General features: G+C 39.6%; 1 protein-coding gene across 2 annotated transcripts in view; it reads right to left on the bottom strand.

Moving 5' to 3' along the window:
- The window catches only part of st18 (ST18 C2H2C-type zinc finger transcription factor), a 188,604-nt gene that overhangs the window by 117,432 nt on the left and 46,697 nt on the right, over positions 1–24,475 (bottom strand). For both annotated transcript variants that reach the window (XM_073042528.1, XM_073042539.1), the window contains exons 2-3: positions 19,145–19,242; positions 16,765–16,819 (exon numbers count right to left, since the gene is read on the bottom strand). In XM_073042528.1, the coding sequence (XP_072898629.1) occupies positions 16,765–16,819 (55 nt within the window). In that variant the 5' untranslated portion in view covers positions 19,145–19,242. The remainder of the gene's footprint in view (positions 1–16,764; positions 16,820–19,144; positions 19,243–24,475) is intronic.

Raw genomic sequence — 24,475 nt, 5'->3', positions numbered from 1 at the left:
CATCAGGAAATCATGAGGATGTGCATACAGTCAACAATTGAAAAACATGGACAACATATTCACGATTATCCAGTAATCACTGCTAATCAGAAAGCTTGCATTGACAATGGAAGTTTGTCCTTGATTTTATGTGCCAAGTGTGTGACGGAGAAGCATTTACACATTTCATTCCATTTCTGTCAACTTTAATGAAACTGAATGTCTTAATATTAGCATGGCAAGCATACACAACTGTAGCCAAAGTCAAAATCGAGCTTACTGTCATATGTGAAAGTGCATGTATGCACAGATGCAATGAAAAACTTACTTGCAGAAGCATCACAGGCACATTGCATCAATGTCTGAGGGAATAGTTCTACAATAGGATGTTTACTTTATTTTCTGTGTGGCTTTGTTCATTGTCTCTGGTGGATTTAGCCCCATTGAGTGGAAGAATGAACTAAAGCATCATTGCCAAAAAAATAAGGATTAGTATAAACTTATACTCTCAGGCATGAATGCATGTGTCAATGTATATGACACTCTGAATATAACCAGGAGAGCATTATGCTGAAAGGAATGAATCATGCCTGACACAATGTTTCCCCCTGGAGACGTTTTTATATATTTTATAAACTCCCTGTTGTCAACTTAAAGTATTAAAATGTCACTGCATGTACCTATGAGCATAGATCAAAGCACCAAGGTAATAATATCCACGAGACAATAAGACATAGGAGCAGAATTAGGCCATTCTGCCTATCATATGCTCTGTCATTCCATTATGGTGATTTATTATCCCTCTCAACCCCATTTTCCTGCCTTCTCCCCGTATCCTTTGATGCCCTGACTAATCAAGAACCTATCAATCTCTACTTTAAATATAAGCAATAACTTGGCCTATGGCAATGAACTCACAGATTCACCACCCTCTGGCTAAAGAAATCCTCCTCATCTCTGTATTAAATGTATGTTCCTCTATTCTTAGCTGTAGTAAGCATCCCCTTCATATCTAAATCTAGGCCTTTCAAGATTTGATAGACAATGAGATCACCTCTCATTCTTTTAAATTGCAGTGAGTACAAACGTTCTATCAAATGTTCCTCATACATTAACCCTTTTATTCCTGGTATCATTCTTGTGAACCTCCTCTGGACTCTCTCCAATGCCAGCAAATCCTTTTTTAGATAAGGAGCCAAAAGCTGCTCATCATACTCCAAGTGCAGTCTGACTGAGGTCTTATAAAGACTCAGCATCATATCCTTGCTTTTACATACTAATCCTCTTGAAATGAATGCTAACATTGCATTTGCCTTCCTTACCACCACTCTAATAAGCTTCCTTTCCTTCTTCTTTTTTATTCTTCAGTTCTCTTGTGTAAGAGCACTGTTAGTGTAGCGAGAACGTCTCCAGGGGCTGCGTTCTGCTCTGTGTATGAGATGTGAGAATTCTGGGAGGCCTCCTGCCTCCCAGACAACCACGTCTGCACCAGGTGCACTGAGCTGCAGCTCCTCAGAAAATGCGCTAAGGAACTGGATCTGCAGATCAGTGACCTACAACTCATACAGGGGACTGAGGAAGTGATAGACAGGAGGTACAGGGAGGTAGTCACCCCTAGGTGGCAGGATGCAGGTCACATGGTGACTGTCTGGAGAAGAAAGGGGAAATGGGCTGCCGGTACAGAGTACCCCTTTGGCGGTTTCCCTTAACAATTAGCATACCGTTTCGGATACAATTGCAGGGGATGGCTTGCCAAGGGTGGGGGTCTGCTGCGACTGGGTTTGGCACTGTGGATCAGAAGAGAAGAGAGATGAACAGGACTTCAGTAGTGATAGGAAATTCCAAAGTTAGAGGAATAGAGACACCCAGATTGTATGTAGCCTTCCAAGTGCCAGGGTCAGGGATGTCTCGGATCAAGCCCATGGCATCCTAAAGGGGGAATGTGAACAACCAGAAGTTTTGGCACATGTTGGCATCAATGACACAGGTAGAAGGCACAAGGAGATCCTGAAGAGAGATTTTAGGGAGCTAGGTAGAAAGTTGAAAAACAGGATCTCCAAGGTAGTAATCTCCGATTGTTGCCTGTGCCATGCGTCAGTGAGGGTAAGAATTGGAGCATTTGGCAGAATAATGTGTAGCCGAGTAACTGGTGCAGGGGGCAGGGGTTCAGATTTCTGGATCATTGGGATCTCTTCTGGGGAATGGATGACCTGTAGGAAAAGGATGGGTTACATCTAAACCCAAAGGAGACCCATATCATTGCAGGCAGGTTTGCTAGAGCTGTTCAGGGGGATTTAAATTAATTTGGCAGGGGGTGGTGGGGGTGGGAACCTAAGTGATAGGACTGAAGATGGGGCAGTTGGTTTACAAACAGAGTGTAGTGAGACTATGAGGAAGCATAGGCAGATCATAGGGCAAAATTGAAGTCAATGGGATGAGTTGCAATGTAAAAGGGGGACAAGATCAAAAAGGAAGATGAATACAGGAATGAAGGTGTTATGTTTGAATGCATGCAGTTTGCTCAGTAATGTAGATGAACTTGTAGCGCAGTTGCAGATTGGCAGGTGTGATGTTAATTACAGAATCACGGCCAAAAGAAGATTCTAGCTGGAAGCTTAACATCCAAGGATACACATCGCTTTGAAAGACCAGGCAGGTAGGCAGAGGGGGTGAGGTGGCTCTACTGGTAAAAATGAAACGAATCCCTTAGAAAAAAGTGACATAGGATTGGAAAATGTAGAATCTTTTATCTAGAGTTACAAAACTGCAGCTGATGGGAGTTCTATACAAGCCCCTGAACAGTAACCAGCATTTGGGATATAAATTCCAGAGGGAAATGGATAAGGCATTTCATAAGGGCAATGTTACAATAGCCATGCGGTGTGGGGGGGGGGGGGGGGGAGGGTTCAATATACGGGTAGATTAGAAAAATCAAGCTGATGCTGTATCCCAAGAGAGGAAATTTGTAGAATACCTACAGAATGGCTTTTTAGAGCAGCTTGTCATTGAGCCCACTAGGGGACAGGCAATCCTAGACTGGGTGATGTATAATGAACTGGAATTGATTAGCGAGCTTAAGGTAAAGGAATCCTTAGGGACCCATGATCATAATATTATAGAATTCACCCTGCAATTTGAGAGGGAGAAGCTAGAGCTGAAGAATACTGTAATCAGTATTACAGTATAGTAAAGGGAATTGCAGAGGCATGAGAGGGGAGCTGGCTAAAGTTGACTGGAGGGGGACACTGGCAGGGATGACAGTAGAGAAGCAATGGTTTAAGTTTCTGTGAGGAATTCAGAAGGCAGATGTGTTGGCATCAGACTGAGTGAAAAGAGTACACTCTCTGTCACGAGTCCCAGCAGAGATCAGCTGTCTACACTCTGCAAAGTTTTGCTTCTGGCAAAGAGTCTTACTGGATGCCAGCTCAGATGGAAGATCAAGGATGAGAGAGAGCAACCTAAATTTGTTCAAGCACATCATGCTTAACAGACCAAAACTGAAATTTTTGAAGAAGATGTAAGGTCGGGGGGGGGGGTGGGGGGGGGGGGGGGGAGGAGGAGAGCGCGGTGGCTGGAATGAAAGTTGTTATTTACTCTCAGGTGAATCAAGGAAGTAATCCAAGTCAATTTCAGAGCTATCTATTAACCACATGATTCTTGAGGCTGGTAAATAACATATGTAAGCAATGTGTATTCTTGCAGCTACACAAAATTATTATATAAGAACATAACATATAGGATTAGAATTAGGCCATTTGGCCCATTGAGTCTGCTCCTCCATTTTATGATGACTGATCCGATTTTCCTCTCAGCCCCAATCTCTTGTCTTCTCCCCATATTCCTTCATATCCTGACCAATCAAGAATCTATCAACTTTTGCCTTAAATATACATAAAGACTAGGCTTCCACACTACTGCCTGTGGTAAGGAATTTCACAGATTCACCACTCTCTGGATAAAGAAATTCCTCCTCATCTCCATTCAAAAAGACATCCATCTATTCTGAGGCTGTGTCCTCTGGTGTTAGATTCTCCCACCACAGGAAACATCCTCTCCACATCCACCTTATCAAGGCCTTTCACCATTCAATAGGTTTCAATGAGGTCACCACTCATTCCTTTGAATTCAAGTGAATACAGGCCCAGGGCCATCCAACGCTCTTCATATGACAATTCTCTCAATCCATGACTCATTTTCGTGAACCTTCTTTGAACCCTCTTCAGTTTCAGCACATCATTTCTAAAATAAGAAGCCCAAAACTGCTCCAAGTGACTCCTCACCAGCGCTTTATAAAGTCTCAACATTACATCCCTGCTTTTCTCTTGAAATGAATGCTAACATCACATTTGCCTTCCTCACCACAGACTCACCCTGCAAATTAACCTTGATGAAATCATGCACAAGGAATCCAAAGTCCCTTTGTAACTCTTTTTTTTGTATTTTCTCCCCATTTAGAAAATAGTCAACCCTTACATTTCATCTAACAAAGTGCATGACCATACAATTCCCGACACTCTATTCCATCTGCTATCTCTTTGCTCATCCTCGTAATATAGCTAAATCCTTCTGTAGCCTCTCTACTTCATCAAAACAACCTGCCCCCTCCACCAACCATTGGCATATAACGTAAAGAGAATTAGTTCACCCACAGACCCTTGCGGAATACCTCTAGCAACCGGCAGCCAACCATAAAAGGCTCTATTTATTCCCACTCTACTTCCTGCCTATCAGCCGCTGCTTTTTCCATTCACAATTCTTTCCTGTAATACCATGGACTTGTAGCTTGTTAAGCAGGCTCGTGTGGCACCTTGTCAAAGGCCTTCTGAAAATCCAAATACACAACATTAACCAATTCTACTTTGTCTATCCTGCTTGTTATTTCTTCAAAGAATTCCAACAGATCTGTCAGGTAAGATTTTCCATTCAGGAAACCATGATGACTACGACCTACTTTATCACGTGCCTCCAAATACCCTTAGACCTCATCCTTACGAATCGACTCCAACATCTTCACTGAAGTCAAACGAACTGGCCTATGGTTTCCTTTCTGCTTCTCTCCCTTTTTGAAGAGTGGAGTGACAATTGCAATTTTCCAGTCTTTAGGAACATATCAACATAGAAAAACTACAGCACAATACAGGTCCTTCGGCCCACAAAGTTGTGCTGAACATGTCCTTCCCTTAGAAATTACCTAGGGTTACCCATAGTCCTCTATTTTTCTAAGCTCCACGTACCTATCCAGGAGTCTCTTAAAAGACCCTATTGTATATGTCTCCACTACCATCACCGGCAGTCCATTCCAAGCACTCACCACTCTCTGCGTAAAAAACTTACCCCGACATCTCCTCTGTACCTACTTCCAAGGACATTAAAACTATGCCCTCTCGTGTTAGCCACTTCAGCCCTGGGAAAAAGCCACTGACTATCCACGTGATCAATGCCTCTCATCAACTTATACACCTCTATCAGGTCATCTCTCATCCTCCGTCGCTACAAGGAGAAAAGGTCGAGTTCACACAACCTATTCTCATAAGGCATGCTCTCCAATCCAGGCAACATCCTTGTAAATCTCCTCTGCACCCTTTCTATGGTTTCCACATCCTTCCTGTAGTGAGGCAACCAGAACTGAGCACAGTACTCCAAGTGAGGTCTGTCCGGGGTCCTATATAGCTGCAACATGACCTCTTGGCTCCTAAACTCAATCCAATGATTAACAAAGGCCAATGCACCATATGCCTTCTTAACCACAGAGTCAACCTGTGCAGCAGTTTTTAGTGTCCTATGGACTCGGAACCCAAGATCCCTCTGATCCTCCACACTGCCAAGAGTCTTACCATAAATACTATATTCTGCCGTCATATTTGACCCACCAAGATGAACCACTTCACACTTATTTGGGATGAACTCCATCTGCCACTTCGCAGCCAGTTTTGCATCCTATCACCGTCACTCTGTAACCTCTGACAGCCCTCCACACTATCCACAACACCCCCAGCCTACATGACATCAACAAATTTACTAACCCATCCCTCCATTTCCTCATCCAGGTCATTTATAAAAATCATGAAGAGTAGGGGTCCCAGAAAAGATCCCTGAGGCACACCACTGGTCACCAATGTCCATGCAGAATATGACCTGTCTACAACCAGTCTTCACCTTCCATGGGCAAGCCAGTTCTGGATCCACAATGCAATGTCCCGTTGGATCCCATGCCTCCTTACATTCTCAATAAGCCTTGCATGGGGTACCTTATTTAATGCCTTGCTGAAATCCATATACATTAAATCTACTTCTCTACTTTCATCATTGTGTTTAGTCAAATCCTCAAAAAATTAAATTAGGCTTGTAAGGCACGACCCGCCTTTGACAAAACCATGCTGACTCTTCCTAATCATATTATGCCTCTACAAATGTTCATAAATCCTGCCTCTCAGGATCTTTTCCATCAACTTACCAACCACTGAAGTAAGACTCACTGGTCTATAATTTCCTGGTCTATTCCTACTCCCTTTCTTGAAGAAGGGAACTACATCCGTAACCCTCCAATCCTTCGGAACCTCTCCCATCCCCATTGATGATGTAAAGATCATCGCCAGAGGCTCAGCTATCTCCTGCCTTGCCTCCTATAGTAGCCTCGGGTGCATTTTGTCTGGTCCCAGTGACTTATACAACTTGATGCTTTCCAAAAGCTCCAGTACATCCTCTTCCTTAATATCTACATGCTTAAGCTTTTCTGTCCACTGCAAGTCATCCCTACAATAGCCAAGATCCTTTTCCGTAGTGAATACTGAAGCAAAGTATTCACTAAGTACCTCTTCTGTCTCCTACGGTTCCATACACACTTTTTCCACTGTCACACTTTGATTGGTCCTATTCTCTCACGTCTTATCCTTTTGCTCTTCACATACTTGTAGAATGCCTTGGGGTTTTCCTTTATCCTGTCTGACAAGGCTTTCTCATGGCCCCTTCTGGCTCTCCTAATTTCCTTCTTAAGGTCCTTCCTTCTAGTCTTATAATCTTCTAGATTTCTATCATTACCTAGTTTTTTGAACCTTTCGTAAGCTCATCTTTTCTTCTTGACTAGATTTTCAACAGCCTTTGTACACCATGGTTCCTGTACCCTACCATCTTTTCCCTGTCTCATTGGAATGTACCTATGCAGAACTCTACGCAAATATCCCCTGAACATTTGCCACATTTCCTCCGTACGTTTCCCTGAGAACATCGGTTTCCAATTTATGCTTCCAAGTTCCTGCCTGAACTTGGGGGGGGGGGGGTTCTTGAAAGATTATTATTTATGCCTGCACAGTCTCTTCAACCATCTCTTTCAGAACACTGGGGAGTACACCACCTGGTCCAGGTGACTTAATCTACCTTCAGACCTTTCAGTTTCCCCAAGAGCCTTCTCTCTGGTAAAGGCAACTTCACACACCTCATGATCCCTGCCACCTGGAACTTCCACCAAACTACTAGTGTCTTCCACAGTGAAGACTGATAGAAAATACTTGTTCAATTCATCTGACATTTCCTTGTCCCCGATTACTACCTCTCCAGCATTGTTTTTCAGTGGTCTGATATCCACTCTCGCCTCTTTTACAATTTATGTGCCTGAAGAAACTTTCAGTATCCTCTTTGATATTATTGGCTAGCTTACTTTCTTATTCCATCTTTTCCTTATTAATGAGTGTTTTAGTTGCCTTCTGTTGGTTTTTAAAAGCTTCCCAATACTCTAAATATTGTTTGCTGTATTATATGCCCTCCCTTTCGTTTTTCAATTGACTTTGACTTCTCTTGTTAGCCACAGTTGTGTCATCCTGTCTTTAGAATACTTCTTCCTCTTTGGGGTATATGTATCCTGTGCATTCTGAAATGCTTCAAGAATTTCCAGTCATTGCTACTCTGCTGTCATCCCTGCCAGTGCTCATTTCCAATCAATGGCTGGCCAGCTCCTCTCTCACGTCCCTGTAATTTCATTTACTTCGCTGAAATACTGATACATCTGACTTAAAATCTCCTTCTCAAATTTCAGTGTGAATTCGATCATATTATGATCACTCTCCCCTATGGGTTCTTTTAGCTTAATCTCTCTAATCAACTCCGGTTCACTGCACAACGCCCAATCCAGAATAGTTGATCCCCTGGTGGGCTCAACCACAAGCTGCTCTAAAAAGCTATCTCATAGGCATTCCAGAAACTCCCCCTCTAGTAATTCTGCACCAACCTGATTTTCCCAATCTCACTGCATATTGAAATCCTCCATGACTATTGTAACATTGCCCTTTTGACATGCATTTTCTATCTCTGATTGTAATTTGTAGGCCACATCCTTACTACTGTTTGGAGTCTGTATACAACTCCCACCAGGGTCTTTTTACCCTCGCAGTTCCTTTGCTCTATCCACAATGATTCAAGACCTTCTGACCCTATGTCACTCTTGCTAATGATTTGATTTTAGTTTTTACCAATAAAGCAACCTCATCCCTGCTTTCCTGCCTTTCTTTTCGAAACAATGCATATCCTTGGACATACGTATTATGTCAGCTATAATCTTTCAGTGACATGCCACATCACACATGCCAATCTGTGGCTGAGCTACAAATTCATCTACCTTATTCCATATACTGCATGCATTCAAATAAAACACCTTCAGTCTTGTGTTAACCCAGTTCGATTCTGTCCGTTTTATGTTGAAACTCATCTTCTTGATTACAATCTTGCTCTAACAGCCTCTCCTTACTACACATTGCCTCTGTTTGTAAACCAGTCACCTTATCTTCAGTTTCATCAGTCAGTTTCCCATTCCCCCTGCCAACTGTATGATAGATAGTTGGTACAATAATTCTGCAGCTTGGACCATTCTGGAGAACTAAATCAGAAACACACAGAATTCTACAAATGCTGGAAATCCTGCGTAACACATACAAAATGTGAGATGAACTCAGCAGGTTAGACAGCGTCTATGGAATTATATAAATAATTAACATTTTTGGTAGAAACGTCAACTGTTTATTCATTTTCATATATGCTGCCTAAACTGCTGAGTTCCTCCATCATTTTGGATGTGTTACTCTAGAGGCGCACTGCAGTATCTTGCAAAACAGATTAATTGTTTCTGATTTTCCAGCACAAGTTAACTGCCTTGAAGCTTTACATCTTGTCACTACTTTTATGGAAAACTGGTGCAGAGCAAGGAGAAAAGAAGGAGAAAAGAGTGGAAGAGACGCCTATTCCAATGGTCCCTATTTTCTAATTAACCTGCCGCTGTTTGCCCTAACTGTGCTGAGAAACTCACATGGAAGCAGTATTGAAAACCTCTTTATGATTTAAGATGACACTGGAGAAACACATTGACAGCATACTCGCAGCAGACAAAACTAATATTAATTACACTTCTTCTAGAAAAAGATTACTGCAACCTGTAACTTCCCCTTCAGAGTTTAGCTTTTGAACCGCCTGTAAACCCTGGCATTTTTGCAGTGTGAACTGAAGTCTCAAAGGTGCAGCGTGACATATACAGACCAAACTGAGTTGGCGGGTTCGGGTCTGAGAGTGAGGAACAAGCCCATGTTTGACCAGTTTAGGTGTTGGGCCTTATTGGGTACCGGCCGAATCGAGGCAGTGGAGCCCGGGCTCAAGAATGTATCAACATGGCAGGGCCCAGGTCTGAGAGCAAGGAACAAACCAATGTTTGGCCGATTTAAGTGCTGGGCTAAATTGAAAAGGTCAGGGTGTTGGGACTGGAAGCAAGGGATGGTTCAGTGTTCTGCTCACTGCTTGGTGGAGTTTACTAGTCTCTGTGCTGAACTGAGGCAGAGGCCTGCAACTGTATGGATTGGCGGTAGTGTTGACTGGCTTCGTGGCTGTGAACTCACTTTTGTGAACTTCAGTTCTGAATGTTATTTGCTTGCTTCTTGTTGTTTGCACAATTTGTTCTTTATTCCTGCACAATGTTCTTTTTTTAATGGGTTTTATTGGGTCTCTTTGCTTTGTGGCTTCCTGTAATGGGATGAATCTCAAGGTTGTATAAGGTATGTACACTTAGATAAGAATGAACTTTGAACATGGAAATGCATAGAAATGTAAAGGAATCACTTGCATCATCCATTAGAGCCTTACTTCATTGGCTTTGTCTGTTGTAGTCATACTCCACTAGTGCTTCAGATCTGGTGGAAGACCACTGACTTCCAGTGGAGAAATTTGAAGGTTGCTTTAGAGAATGATTCCAAGTAAACAAACTCTTGGCTTTGGACTACACCTCCTCAGAATGAATGGCATTAGATTAGACTGTCTGGCTCACAACCAACGGCAAGGTCATGGTTGTTTGGGAATGGTGGGATCATGAACCTTTTAATTCTGAAAGTGGACAACAGATTCTGGAACCATTGTTACTCTCCAGGAGCAATGCTTCAACGATCCAAGGGAGGAGAAATTTCATACTTCCCTACATGCTTTGTTGACCACTGATATTCACAGCCAGCTTTTTTGTACAGACTTTTGCTGTGGCGCGAACTATCGGGTAGCTTCTGGCACTGCTGTAGTAAAAGCTGAAACCTCATCCATCAGATGCTGCATATGGTTGCACCACACCAGTGCTAATTAAACTCCCCCTACTTTGCAGAATGAAGAATCATTGAATCTTTTATTGTATTCTTTACACTTATTCTGTTTATTTTATGCTCTATTGTATCTGGAGTAATTATCATTTTGTTCTCCTCTACACTCTTGTACCAAAGAAGGATAATAAAAGATCTTGAATCTTGAATCTTGAATTGTGATAGCAGACAAGAAGCCCATTCAACCATTCATGTCTGTGCCAGGATTTTCATTCGGCAACGGAATGGCTCCATGCCTGGGCAAAGTGCACTTCTAGGTTGCATGGATCTCTGTGGTCCTTAACTCTGTACACGGCCATTTCAGTAAATATGTACCAAACATTTCATTATGTGTATCTCAATCATCCTTTCCTGGCCTTCTCAATGTCTTGATCCTGGAGTAGAATGGAGTGTGGCATTGCCACCTGGGGATGTGGCACTTGTTTTGCTCCTTCCACCTGATCTTGCTATAGTTCACCTCATGCCCTTTAGATCACAATGTTAATACGTGCCTCTTTGCTGCTGTGCAGTATTGAGGGAATGCTGTACTCTTGGATCCACTTCTTTTTGCAAGAAATGTTAAAGTATGCATCCACCCTGTTTCTCAGAGATGGAGCCTACTAGCACAGGCTCACGCATATCTGCTACTGGCCACTTACGGAAATGGGCACTCACTGATGACATCAGTCAATGGACAGTACATTTAAAGCTGGTAGAATTCTCCAGATTCAGTAAAGTGCATGAAGTTGATTTGCTGCCTGTAATGGAATGGCTTAATCATGCATCATATGTCTTGCACTTATCAGGAGTATTCAAATTAGTCTCCTCCTGAGATCCTAGTCTGAGCTGAAGTACTTTACATGAATCATAGTTTTTGTAGTCACTGTAGTCTAGACATTCTGTGTAAGAGAAATTATATATGTCAGGTCCTTCCTAATTACTATCCAATGACTTGTTCTAAACATGAAGCTGCACAGAGTTGAAATCGAGAATCCAGGACATCTTTAAGGAGCGATGACTCAAAAAGATGGCGTCCATCACGAAGGACAGCCATCACCCAGGTCATGCCTTGTTTTCATTGCTACAACCAGGAAGAAGGCACAGAAGCCTGAAAGCACACACTCAATGATTCTCCTCTGCCATCAGATCTCTAAATGGACATTGTACCCATGAACACTACCGCACTACTTTTTTATACCTATTTTTGCACTATTTAACTATTTAATATACACATGTATACTTACTGTAATTCAGTTTTTACTCTATTATTATGCATTGCATTGTACTGGTGCTGTAAAGTCAACAAATTTCATGACATAAGCCGGTGATATTAAACCTGATTCTGAAATAAGGATGCCACCAATGACCAGACAGGTAGTACTCATTGTACAGGCTCATAATGATTAATGGTGAAATTGGTGAGGTACTAGCAATGAATGCTTGTGGAACTGGGCACAAAATTACCTAAGTCTTTTGGGTTTCAGAATGTGGAGGTAATATGTTAATATATTTTCCTGAAGATCTAGTTGTAGCTGTAGTCATATAAAAACAAAATAGAGGGGAAAATCAGAAATATAAAAGTGGATAAGCCATGTAGAATACAGGTTTGACATAAGAGACAAATAAGGGGCATAAAGCAGACTAAACATAATTATGGTCCCGGTGTAAAGAGGTACTCAATATAAATGGTGCAGATGTGAGGACAAATCTGATTTCATATTCAGAATACAAATCAATGCTTCAGTACAAAGCCAAAAAGATTTTTTGTTGGCTTTGTACTGAAACACCTTAGGGGTTCCTGATGCAGATACCTGGTGTAGATGAGGTGATTAATCTGTTGAGCACCTTTGTTCCATCTGCTGTAATAGCCAGGATCTCCTGGTGGCCAGCCGTTTTAATTTCACTCCTCATCCCCACACTGGATTGTCTATCCATGATCATCACCCCTATTGTCACATTGAAACTAGACAGAGATTGGAGGACCAAGACATTTTATTCTGTCTTGGGGTAGTCGCCAACCTGAAGGCATCAACATCAAATTCTCTAACTTCCTTTAACCATTCCCAACTGTTGCCCACTTTGTTTTCCCTTATCCCACTGCCCCCTTTAATCCTCTCTCTTTGCCCAACCTCTTACTCACAGAACCTGCCTATCGCATTCACCTTCTTATGGTTCCCCATCTTCTTCCTTTTATTCAATGGTCTACTGCTCTCTCCAATTGGATTCTTTTTTCTTCTCCAGCCCTCGCCTCTTCCACCTGTCACCTTCTAGCCTCTCCGATCATTCCCCTTTTCTCCCCAATTCCCATATTCCTACCACTTCCCTGAATCCACCTATCAATTGCCAGCTCATGCATCTCCCTCTCCCTCCACTCTTTTACTCTGACTTCTGCCTGCTTTCTTTCCAATCCAAGCTGAAAAGTCTCGACCTGAAAAATAACTGTGCTGCTGCTGCAGAAGCATAATTTTCATGGCTCTTATCCCCTTTGTATGTATGCCTATGACAATGATGAACTTGAACTCAAACTTGATACCTTGGGAACATTTTGTGTGTCTTACACAGGCAACATGGAGATAAATAAAAATTCAACCAAACTAAAGTGAGATTGGAATAATTGCTTTTACTCACTTATTACCTAATACTAACTAAGCTAGATAAGTGTGTTGCTTTCTTGAACTCCTGCACTCTTTAGGAAAAGCAGGTCAGGCAGCAGCCATGGAAACAGAAAAAGGTTTAAAGCTTCAGGTTAAATATCCTTTATCAGGACCAGGAAGAAGAAAAGAGCAAGTTAGTCTTCCCCTGTTTTCCTTCTTTTCCTCTTTGAATGAAAGGTCTTCAACCTGAAACATTCACCCCTTATCTCTCCCCACAGATGTTGCTCAGTTGCTGTTTGCTTCTGATGTTTTCTGTATTTTGTATCAGATTTCCAACATCTTCAGCTGTCTTTATGTTTCTTCCTATCATGCTGTTGAATGAAGACTTTCAGAATTTAAATCTATTGATGACAAAGGATAAGTAATTTCTACCTAAATCAGGATGCTATGTGAGTTGGAGGAGTACCTGTAGGTGGTGATGTTGTCCTGTGCCTGATGCCCTTGTTATCAAGGGTGGTAGAGGCTGTGGGTTTGGCAAATACTACTTCTTGTCAAGAAATTCTTGAAGAGTTACTACAGTACATTTTGCAGAATGTACACCTTGCAGCCGTTGTTTGCTAGCTATGGAGGGAATAAATATTTCAGAGAGTGAATGCCAGCAAATTCATTCTAAGTGCTGGAACTGGGGATTATCCCATGAAATTTTTAACTATTTTCCTTTGTAGATTCAGTCATGGAGTCATAAAAAAGTATCGCACAGAAACAAGCCCTTTGGCCCATCTAGTCCATGCTAAACCATTTAAACTGCCACATCTATCTACCTGCACTAAGACCATAACCCATAGCCCTCCATACCACTACCATCAAGGTACGGATCCAGACTCCTCTTAAACATTGAAATAGAGCTCACATGCAACACTTGTGCTGGCAGTTTGTTCCACACTCTCATGATCCTCTGAGTGAAGTAGTTCCCCTCATCTTCCCCTTAAACCTTTCACCTTTCACCCTTCACCCTTAATCCATGATGTTTCATTTTCTCAATACATTGGTCTATGTTCCAAAAGCTTTCTTTAAGACCCTATTGACCTATGATGCAACCTTCAATGAATTGTGGATCTGTATTCCCAGGTCCCTTTGTTCTTCCACACTCCTCAGTGCCCTGCTGTTCACAGTGTAAGACCTACTCTGGTTGGGCCTACCAATGTGCAGCATCTTGTACTTGTCTGCATTAAATGTCATTTGCCATTTTTCCAGCTGGTCCTGATCTTGCTTCAAACTCTGATAGTCTTCCTCGCTCTCCACTACACCCCCAATCTTTGTGTCACCTGCAAATTTGTTGATCCAATTATACACATTATCATCCAGATCATTGATAAAGATGACAAACAACAGTGGACCCAGCACCGATCCCTGCGACACTCCACTAGTCACGACCTGCAGTCAGAAAGGCAACTATCTACTAACTCTCTCTGGCTTCTTCCACCAAGTAAATGTCTAATCCAATTTACTTCCTCATCTTGAGTGCCGAGCAACTGAACCAACCTTTTTTGTGGGACCTTGTCAAAGGCCTTGCTAAAGTCCATGTGGACAACATCCACTGCCTTGCCTTCATCAAATTTCCTGGTAACTTCCTCGAAAAACCCTTTATGATTGGTTAGACACGACCTATCATGCACAAAGCCATGTTGACTATCCTTAATCAGTCCATGTCTATCTGAATACTCATATATCTGGTTCCTTAGAACACCTTCCAATAACTATTCCATTACTGTTGTCAGGCTCACCAGCCTATAATTTCCTGGTTTATTTTTAGAGCCTTCCTTAAACAGTGGAGCAATTTAGCTTTCCTCTAATCCTCTAGTATATCTCCTGTTGCTAAAAATGACTTAAATATCTCTGCTAGGCCCTTGCAGTTCTGCACTTACCTCCCACTGGGTCCAAGGGAACACCTTGTCAGGCCCTAGTGATTTATCCACCCTGATTTACCTCACGGCTACAAACACTTCCTCCTCTGTAACTTGTATAGGCCCCATGAAGTCAATACTGCTTTTCCTTTCTATTGGCTCTGCATCTATCTCCCAAGTAAATACAAATACAAAAAAATCCATTTAAGATTTCCCCCATCGCTTTTGGCACCATGTATAGACCATTCTTTTCCCATTGCAATCCTTTTGGCCTTAACATATCTGTAGAATCCCTTAGGATTCTCCTTTACCTTGTTTGCTAGTGCAACCTCATGCCTTCTTTGAGCCCTCCTGATTTCTTTCTTAAGTGTTCTCTTGTATTTCTTATACTCCATTAGTACCTATTTTGTTCCTATCTGGCTGTACCTGCTAAGCACCTCATTTCCTTTTCTTAACCAGGGCCCCAATATCTCTTGAAAACCAAGGTTTCCTAAACCTGTTACATTTACCTTTTATTCTGAAAAGCACATACAAACTTAGTACTGCCAACATTTTACTCTTGAAGACCTCCCACTTACCAAGTACACCTGTGGCAGAAAACTGCCTGTATCAGTCCAAATTTGCCAGATCCTTTCTGAAACCATCAAAATTGGCCTTTTTCAAATTTAGAATCTCAACCTGCAGACTAGACCTATCTTTTTGCATATTTACTTTGAAACTAATAGCATTGTGATCACTAAATGCAAACTTCTCCCCTACACAAACTTCTGTCACCTTTCCCATTCCCTCCTGGCAGATTAAGTATCGCACACCCTCTCATTGGGACTTTTACGTACTGATTAAGGAAACTTCACTGAACATATTTGACATACTCTGTCAATGGTGTGAAGGCTTTGAGGATTCTGAAGGTGAAACATAAAATAACTATGGGACATGTTTCACTCACTCTCACTGAATGATACATTTGCTACACCTGGAATCATAGAGTCATATCATTCAACACAGAAATGGGGTCTTTGGTCCAAATGATCCACAACGACCAAGATTCACATCTGTTTCCCTGTGTTTGGCCCCTACCCCTGTTGGTTAACATTTGGTTAAATGCAGCAACTGAATAAGAGAAACAGTCATTTATTTTTTTACTCAGCAATGCAGTAACAAGTTTAGCAATTGCCATTGCTGGAACACAGGTTAATAATTTCACCACCCTACTCCATCAATTTTCCTGCTTTAGCTCCTCAATGCTAAACTGTTGTTATTCAATGTTAATCTTAGCAGGGATATTACTTTATCTGCCGGTGGCCATCTTAATTTGTGGGAACATTATTCAAAATAAAAGCATATAATCATTACCAAAAGACATTTCTTGCATTATGGTGGTCAACCTCTTTATAAGAGAATGTGTAAAATTTTTATAGCTAAGCTTCAACAGAGAAAATAACTTTAAGTATGCATTTTCAAAGACCACCAACAATAAAAAGCTGTTATGTTGCCTATTATTCAACCTTATTAAACTTGACTGTGGTGTTTATGGGTAAAAGTACCTTACTCCTTCTCTCTGCTCAATATGTGAATGTATCACAATAGAAAAAGAAGAAGTAAATAACACGACTGCATATTTAAGGCTCTCCATAGGAACAAACCTGTCTTTTACTGCATAGAGCAAAATTATTTTTGAACTTTTCAAACACTTACCCCTGGATCCTTTTGAGCGAGTGCGTAGTCTCTTTTCCTCAATATCTGAGTCCATCTGTACATAGAATGAGATATTAGTGCTAATCATTGCCACTAATTTCTGGCACTCATCTTACCTTAAAAAATAGTAAATAAAACAAAGACTTTTGCATTGTTTCCATCAGGCCTATCAGCATCATTGCTGTATGAAGGTCATTTTTAAATTTTTGCGTTCTCAGAAAGGAAGTGAGTGAACAGGATGTACTGTTACCTTAGTTTAAATGGGAAACATTACTCTTTTATCTAATGTTGTGTTGTGATTGAAAGTAGTGACCTGTATTAGATTTATAATAGGGGAGCAGGTGTGGCTATGATGGACCTTAATTTCCTTTAATAAACCTTTTGTGCACTGCACTCATATGGCAATACGATGCTCTCTGAGGCCCTGTGCATAATAGGTTCATTACTTTTGATTACTACGGTCTATTGAGAGAAAGAACTCACCAACACAGTATATTATATGCTGTTAAACCAATATATGTATGCCATTTATTTATTTTCTTTCACTAGTTCATGTGAGGCACTTAAAGTGATTTTAGCATCTAGCCTTCATAAATTAAAAAGATTCAACCGGTGTAGGTAAAAATAGCACATGTGATCTGTTTTCTTACCACTTCAATTGCACAAGTTATTCCACATTTGATTTGTCTATATACAACAAAAGTACATCTTTAATATCACAAAATGGTGGTAAATAGACAAAGGAGTAGAATTGTAATGTCAGTGAAAAATAAATCACACTCAACTAATCTGACCAAGCTTTCTATTTTACTAGCTCTTATGCAAAATCACTTTTATTCTAAATTGATAAAAACTCTTAGATAGAAACATATTTTGAACTAGACTAATTTCTGCAATGTATTAAATGTGTGCATAATATGGATGTAATCACTAAAGGATAAAATTGCTTTGCAATATACAGCAATAAAATACATAATTTATGGGTTTATTTAAAAAAAACAATTCTGGCTAGCATTAGTTATAAAAAAAGATGAGAATAGGACAGTGTCATTTCTACTGTTTACGATTTCTTGCACCAACTTCTGTTGGCTCCGTCAGGATCTTCCATGAATCATAAAACTTTTCCCTAACACTCTTTTTTAAAACAAAAATAAGAGTTTTTATCCAGCTAACAAAAGTCATAATTTTATAATACAAGCAGTTTTTGGGTTGTGTAAGAGTTCCATTCCTAAGAACTGCCCATAAGGTGATTTCTCTAAAGCTCAGAAACACCCATTTTCTGTAGCTATCCTTAGTTTATCACTTCTATGTACACGAGTTCTAATTCTTATATTTCACTGAATAATTACTCTAACACCATCAATAATTAAATTAATAGAATACATACTGAATCCATTCATTAACCAATACCATTAAACTTTTATTATGATTATTCTTATTACTAGCTTGAAAATGTTCTAAAAATCATGAGAATTGACATAAAAGTTGGATTTCTCTAATTCATAACCTTGTGTTCCTCTACTGGGTTATTAATAGACCACATTGAAACATTAAATATCATGAAGGAATCCTGATTTAAAAAAATAATGTAATGGAGAAATAGGTAAGATCTTACATATGATGTAATTAGCTTGCAATAACACACTTGATATATATGACGCTTTAGATTAAGATCAGATAATCTGATAGTTTGATGACATATCTTGCCGTTTGACATTAATCACACAGTTCATCTGCCAAGGATTTGTAGCCAAGAAATTATTGTTTCTTTTCATATATTATTAGAAACACATACAATATTTTAGAATTGGAAATAGAATTGGTTTATTAATGTCGAATGTACTGAGGTACAGTGAGAGGCTTGTCTTAAATACCATTGAGATCAAATCGTTATATACTGCATTGTGGTAGCAAAGGTAAGACAATAACAGAATGCAGAATGAAGTGCAACAGCCATGGATAAATGGGAGTGCAGGTCGTCAATAAGGTGAAAGGTCATAATAAGGAAGATTGTGAGGCCAAGAGTCCATCTTATCATAAACTTAACTTTCTTAACTTACTTTAAATTTTTTAACATTGCCTTCATGTTATATTCACTTGTACAATACTTTAAAGAATATTTATTTCAAACATTTAACTCCTCTCTTAAATTAACAGATAGAGCATAGGTGTTGTCACTATACAGATCTCAAAACATAGAAATGAATGAATTGTGAATAAAACAAATAACTAATCTTAAACATGTGGTACAGCAAATTGTAAAGATGTCTCAGCTTGAAGGAAGTGTACTTTCAATCCTAGTTCAAAGGTGAAGTCAGGGTATTATTGTGTTAATGACAACACATGCAACTGTAATTTCTGTGAGGATATTAACACTTACCTTTCCTAGTTGGCTGTTGTAGTTTTCCAATGCTTCACAGTTTTTATTGTATTTTTGTAACACTATTTATTTTAGCAGGTAATCTTGAAATTCATTCCCTGCAAGACAAAAAATATGAATAGTAGACTCTTGGATTTTGAATCAAAATAAAATACAGAAATCTGCTTTTAATGTTAATTTAGCTAATTTTTCTAAATCTTTTAATACTCTTGGTCAGTACAACCACTTTGAATGTGATTAAGTTAAACAGTGAACAGAACGGCTCTGGCTGCACTTACAGGCACCAACAAGAAATAAAGAAGCACTCCCTGCTGTTCAGCATTACTCTTAATCCAAACCCCACTGGAAACTGATAGTATTAAGCAAAAATCATGTGTTTAAAATGAACATGTAAATAAAGTTATCAATTTCTATTTCTCATAATTAAAACAGCAGAATTCAAATGCAGAACTCCAATTCACAGATTTAAAATCTGAGTATTACCACCTTTGAGCTATTCAATTATACTTCACCCTTGTTTCTTTTTATTGTAGAGTACTTTTGTCTCACTATTTTGTTATCAGTCTCAAGTGACAATAAAACAATCTGTTCAGAATGAAACCCACAATGTTTGTTAGATTTAACTCAAATTTAGCCAAAAGATTTTTTGCTTTGCCTGCACTTGGGTTGCTGTCATGGCATGAAAATTACTCCAGCCTGATTTCAACAGAAATTCTGTTTTATATTTGATATGTAACAACAGCAGTATATTTCCCTTATCTGAAGCAAGTGTGGCATTCAAAGCAATGCTCATCTTGATCTTAAGTTACATCCACCTTACTGCTTAGTGTCAATCCAAGGGAGAAGGGCAAGTCACTTCTGTGATATAACATTAATCTTGCCTCTTTAATCTATTACTTGAATCATGTGTTGCTTAATTACATTCTAATTATATCACATTTATGGTGGAGCAATGGTTGATATTGAACTAATGTTTCGGAGCCTCGACAAATATTAGTAAATGTAAATCTTTATCCTTGTCGTGGAATAGTTAGAACCTGAATTTAGTCAGAAGAATTGGGATTGCTTTCCCAGGGAAGTGAAGATTAAGGGAGACTAGACAGTGGTATTCAAAATGGTGAAATGTTTGAAAAGTGCAGATTTGTTTTCCTTTTATCTATTGGGTACAGATTTACTGTAACAGGCAAACTAATTAGGGTGTAAAGAGTTTTTTTCTTTATACAACAATTTGGTATAATCATGAATGGGCTATCTGAAAGAGGATGGCTCAACCACAAGGTATAAAAATGAAATGGAATAAATGGGAAAAAAATCTCCAGAGAAAAGCAGAAGGGCTGGGGTTAAATAGGTGGACCTGATTTTATGTAGGATGACTCCAAGATATTTCTTTGCCTGCATAGTTCAAATGAAGTAAATCTTTTATCTCTTATACATACTGATAAATATACCCATGGCCTCCTGCTGAAGTCAAAGCAGTGTTACAAAGGTTTATAATCACTTATTTGCCTTAATCTCTAAGTAAAAAGCCAAGGATCCTATTTGCTATTTCAAGAGCCTTATCAACTTGAATATTACTCTAAATTACTCCACTTATTGATCATTACAAAATACCAGGGACGATAGTCGCATTTTAAGACCAGGAAAATGGACTATTAAAGAATCACAATGCTGGAGCAGTAATTTGTTATAATGTCATGTTCAGGCAAAATACCATACAAGTACTCCTAGCATGGTAGGAGTAAATCTTGCCATGACAGCCTGTTAATAACGAGATATAATCTACACATGTCACTTGATGTGTATTAAATGCTTCAGAAAAATGCATCCAAATCATTTGGCTTTCAGGAGTAGCTTTAAGGGGCAAAATCCTTATTTCATTCTAACACTACTTATTGCCAGAGCTGGAGCACTAACATTTAGCCTGCAAGCAATTTTTTTGTTCTTTTTATCTTCACTTGAATATTTGGAATACTGTTACTTTAATTATAAATATAATGAAGCCAACAGTGAGCAAAATAATGTCAGTTACTAACTATGGAAATGTCTGTCAGATTTCAAAATATGAATACGAAGCTCTGGTGAAAAGAATAAACACCTTTGTTTGACTTTTAGAAAGCTCAAGCCAAAGTCAGATTATTTCTTTGATCGTAGTGTGTAGTGGTACAGATGTTCCAAGAAAAACATCTTTTTTGTTTGGGTAGATTGACATTGACAATACTATAACCAGTGTCATAGCTCCTCAGAGCAGACTGTGCTCAATCAAATAACCAAAAATTAATGAGCTGGCCTGCATCAATTTCATATTCATTATGTACCAAAGGCTTTTTTTTATATTCTGGAATGCAAACTCTATTCCTTTCCTAAATGCACCTGCAGCTTTAGTTGTTTCTTCCCAATAAAGAAAAAAATCCAAATTAACTTGTACTGAAAATGAAATAAAAAGCACTGTTGCTCCATGTTGAACTGTTTTTTTAGTGGAAAGGAAGTAAGTAGCTACAAGAGACAGACTGAAGTTAATTGGCAAAATTACCTGAGGGGAACTGTTTTTACAGGCTTGTTATGGGAGGCATTGCTAAATATGGTGATGAAGGCAGATTCAATACTAATTTCAAACAAGGAATGACTTGTAGAGCTCAGAATGGGGAATAGAAGAGGGGGGGGGGTGGTGGCAGGAGTTTTTTTCTGACAGAAGGAAAAGTCAATATTCATGCCATCAGGTTGAAGGCTAACCAGAGAGAATCAAAGGTGAGACCCCCAGAGTGGCTTTATAGTTACAGCTTGACTGCTGAGTTCCTTCAGCAGTTTGTGAGCATCGTTTTGGATTTCAAGCATTTGCAGATTTTCTCATGCATATCATTTCATCTATATTTTTTCTGTTTATATAGCAACAGCCAGCATCATCACTGTGGTCTACTGACATATAGATGCTTCAAGTCATCGATCATGCTCTAAGAGAGTTACACCATGGAAACAGATCCATCAGCCTATTGAATCCACGCTGGCATTCAAGCACCAATCCACACTAATCTGCTATTTATCCCATTTTCATTTTCCCCATGTTGTCATCAACTACTTACTCATTCTGCAAGTCACCTACACACAGGGACAATCTGAAGTTACTACCTGGGAGGAAATCCACACCGTCAGGGAAAACATGCAAACAACACACAGATGGTATCAGAGATCAGAATTGAACTCAGGTGACTGGGCTGTGTTGAATCAGCTCTAATTAAATATACTACTGTATAGTAAAAATTATTTGAGCATGTCTTCCCTCTTGGAAGTTTTGGAACTGATAGATTTCCCGTTCTAGATTACAAAAGCTAAGATTTTGCATTGGCTGTAAGGTCCTTTGGTATATTCTTAGGCAATGAAATGGGCTATATGAGTGTGTCACTGTTTGCAAGTTTCTCACAGTACATTTCTTGGGTACATAAGAAGGCTATGACAGTCTAGAGGATTTAGTTAATTTATTTCTCCCTGTTGATGAGATCAATACCTGAAACCACCATCTTCTAATATTTGTAACCCTCTACTTTTTTATTAGTTCCTTCCATTAACTATATTCATCATAAGACTAGTAGAAACGTATATTACAACAATGATTTTTACACTTGTAAAGAGAATGACCTGTTATGAGCCTGTGTCTCAGGTATATACTAAAGTCTATATCTTAGGAGATTAGAGAATTCAGAAGTTAAAAAAAGGCAAAAATGCTTTTGTAATTTCTGACCATATAAATAGTTAAAAAAAATTAACCAAATGAAGTAAGTTGGACATATGCACTACTGTATTCCCTTGAGAAGCAGGCTATTATGTGCAGTGATAGTTGTGGCAGCTGTTCTAACTGAACAAAATTCAGAATTAAGTTTGGTGCCTCCTTAATAACTATGTACATCCTCTCATCTGTGGCAGATTGCCAAATAAATTGTGCCGAGACAAACTACCAGTAAGACCATTTGCACTGTAAGGTATACATATGGGAAGGGATTACAACACAGTATTTACACAAATACCCCATGGCAAACAATCTTTTAAGACTGGCACTGATTTTCAAAATACATATCCGTTTCCATATGTCCTGATATAAAATACATGTACAGTTTGGTGCAAATGTCTCAAGTACGTACAGTGCTTATAAAAAGTATTCAACCCTCTTGGAAGTTTTCATGTTTTATTGCTTTACAATATTGAATCACAGTGGATTTAATTCGGCTTTTTTGACACTGATCAACAGATAAAGACGTTTTCCTGTCAAAGTGAAAACAGATCTCTACAAAGTGATCTAAATTAATTACAAATATAAAACACAAAATAATTGACTGCATAAGTATTCACCCCCCCCCCTTTTGCTATGACACACCAAATCATCAGGGGTGCAGCAAATTGGTTTGACAAGTCACATAATTTGTTCAATGGAGATCACCTGTGTGCAGTCAAGGTGTTTCAATTGATGGTAGCAATAACACACCTGTATCTGGAAGATCCAACTGCAGGTGAGTTAGTACCCTGTCAAAAATTACACCAAGAAGACAAAAGAGCACTCTAAGGAACTCTACGAAAAAGACCAGTCAGGAGATGGATACAAGAACATTTCCAAGTCACTGAATATTCCTTGGAGTACAGTTAAGTCAATCATCAAGAAATAGGAAGAATATGGTATAGCTGTAAATCTGCTTAGAGCAAGCCATCCTCAAAAACTGAGTGACTGTGTAAGAAGGATACTACTGAGGAAGGCCACCAAGAGGCCTATGACAACTCTAGAAGGGTTACAAGCTTCTGTGGCTGAGGTGTGCAGAGATTGACTGTTGCCCAGTCACTGCTTTATGGGAGAATGGCAAAGAGAAAGCCACTGTTGAAAACAGCTCACATGAAGTCTCAGCTTGAATTTACCAGAAGGCATGTGGGAGGTTCTGAAGTCGGCTGAAAAAAGGTTCTGTGGTCTCATGAAACTAAAATTGAGCTTTTTGGCTGTCAGACTAAATGCTATGTTTGGCGTAAGCCAAACACTGCACATCATCAAAAACACACCATCCCTACAACAAAGTATGGTGGTGGCTGTATTATGCTTTGGGGATACTTCACTGCAGCAGGCCCTCGAAGGCTTGTGAAGGTAGAGGGTAAAGTAAATGCAGCAGGATACAGGGAGATCCTAGACGAAAACCTGATGCAATCTGCAAGAGAACTGCGACTTGGGTGAAGATTTGCTTTCCAGCAAGTCAATGACCGCAAGCATAAACCCAAAGCAACACAGGAATTGCTTAACAACACCAATGTTAATGTCCTGAGGTGACCAAGTCAGAGTCCAGACCTCAATCCAATTGAGAATTT

This window comes from Hemitrygon akajei, chromosome 1 (genome assembly GCF_048418815.1).
Source record: "Hemitrygon akajei chromosome 1, sHemAka1.3, whole genome shotgun sequence".
NCBI classification, from domain to species: Eukaryota; Metazoa; Chordata; class Chondrichthyes; order Myliobatiformes; family Dasyatidae; genus Hemitrygon; species Hemitrygon akajei.
The sequence above is the reverse complement of the archived record's forward strand: the minus strand, read 5'-3'. Positions and strand labels throughout refer to the sequence as shown.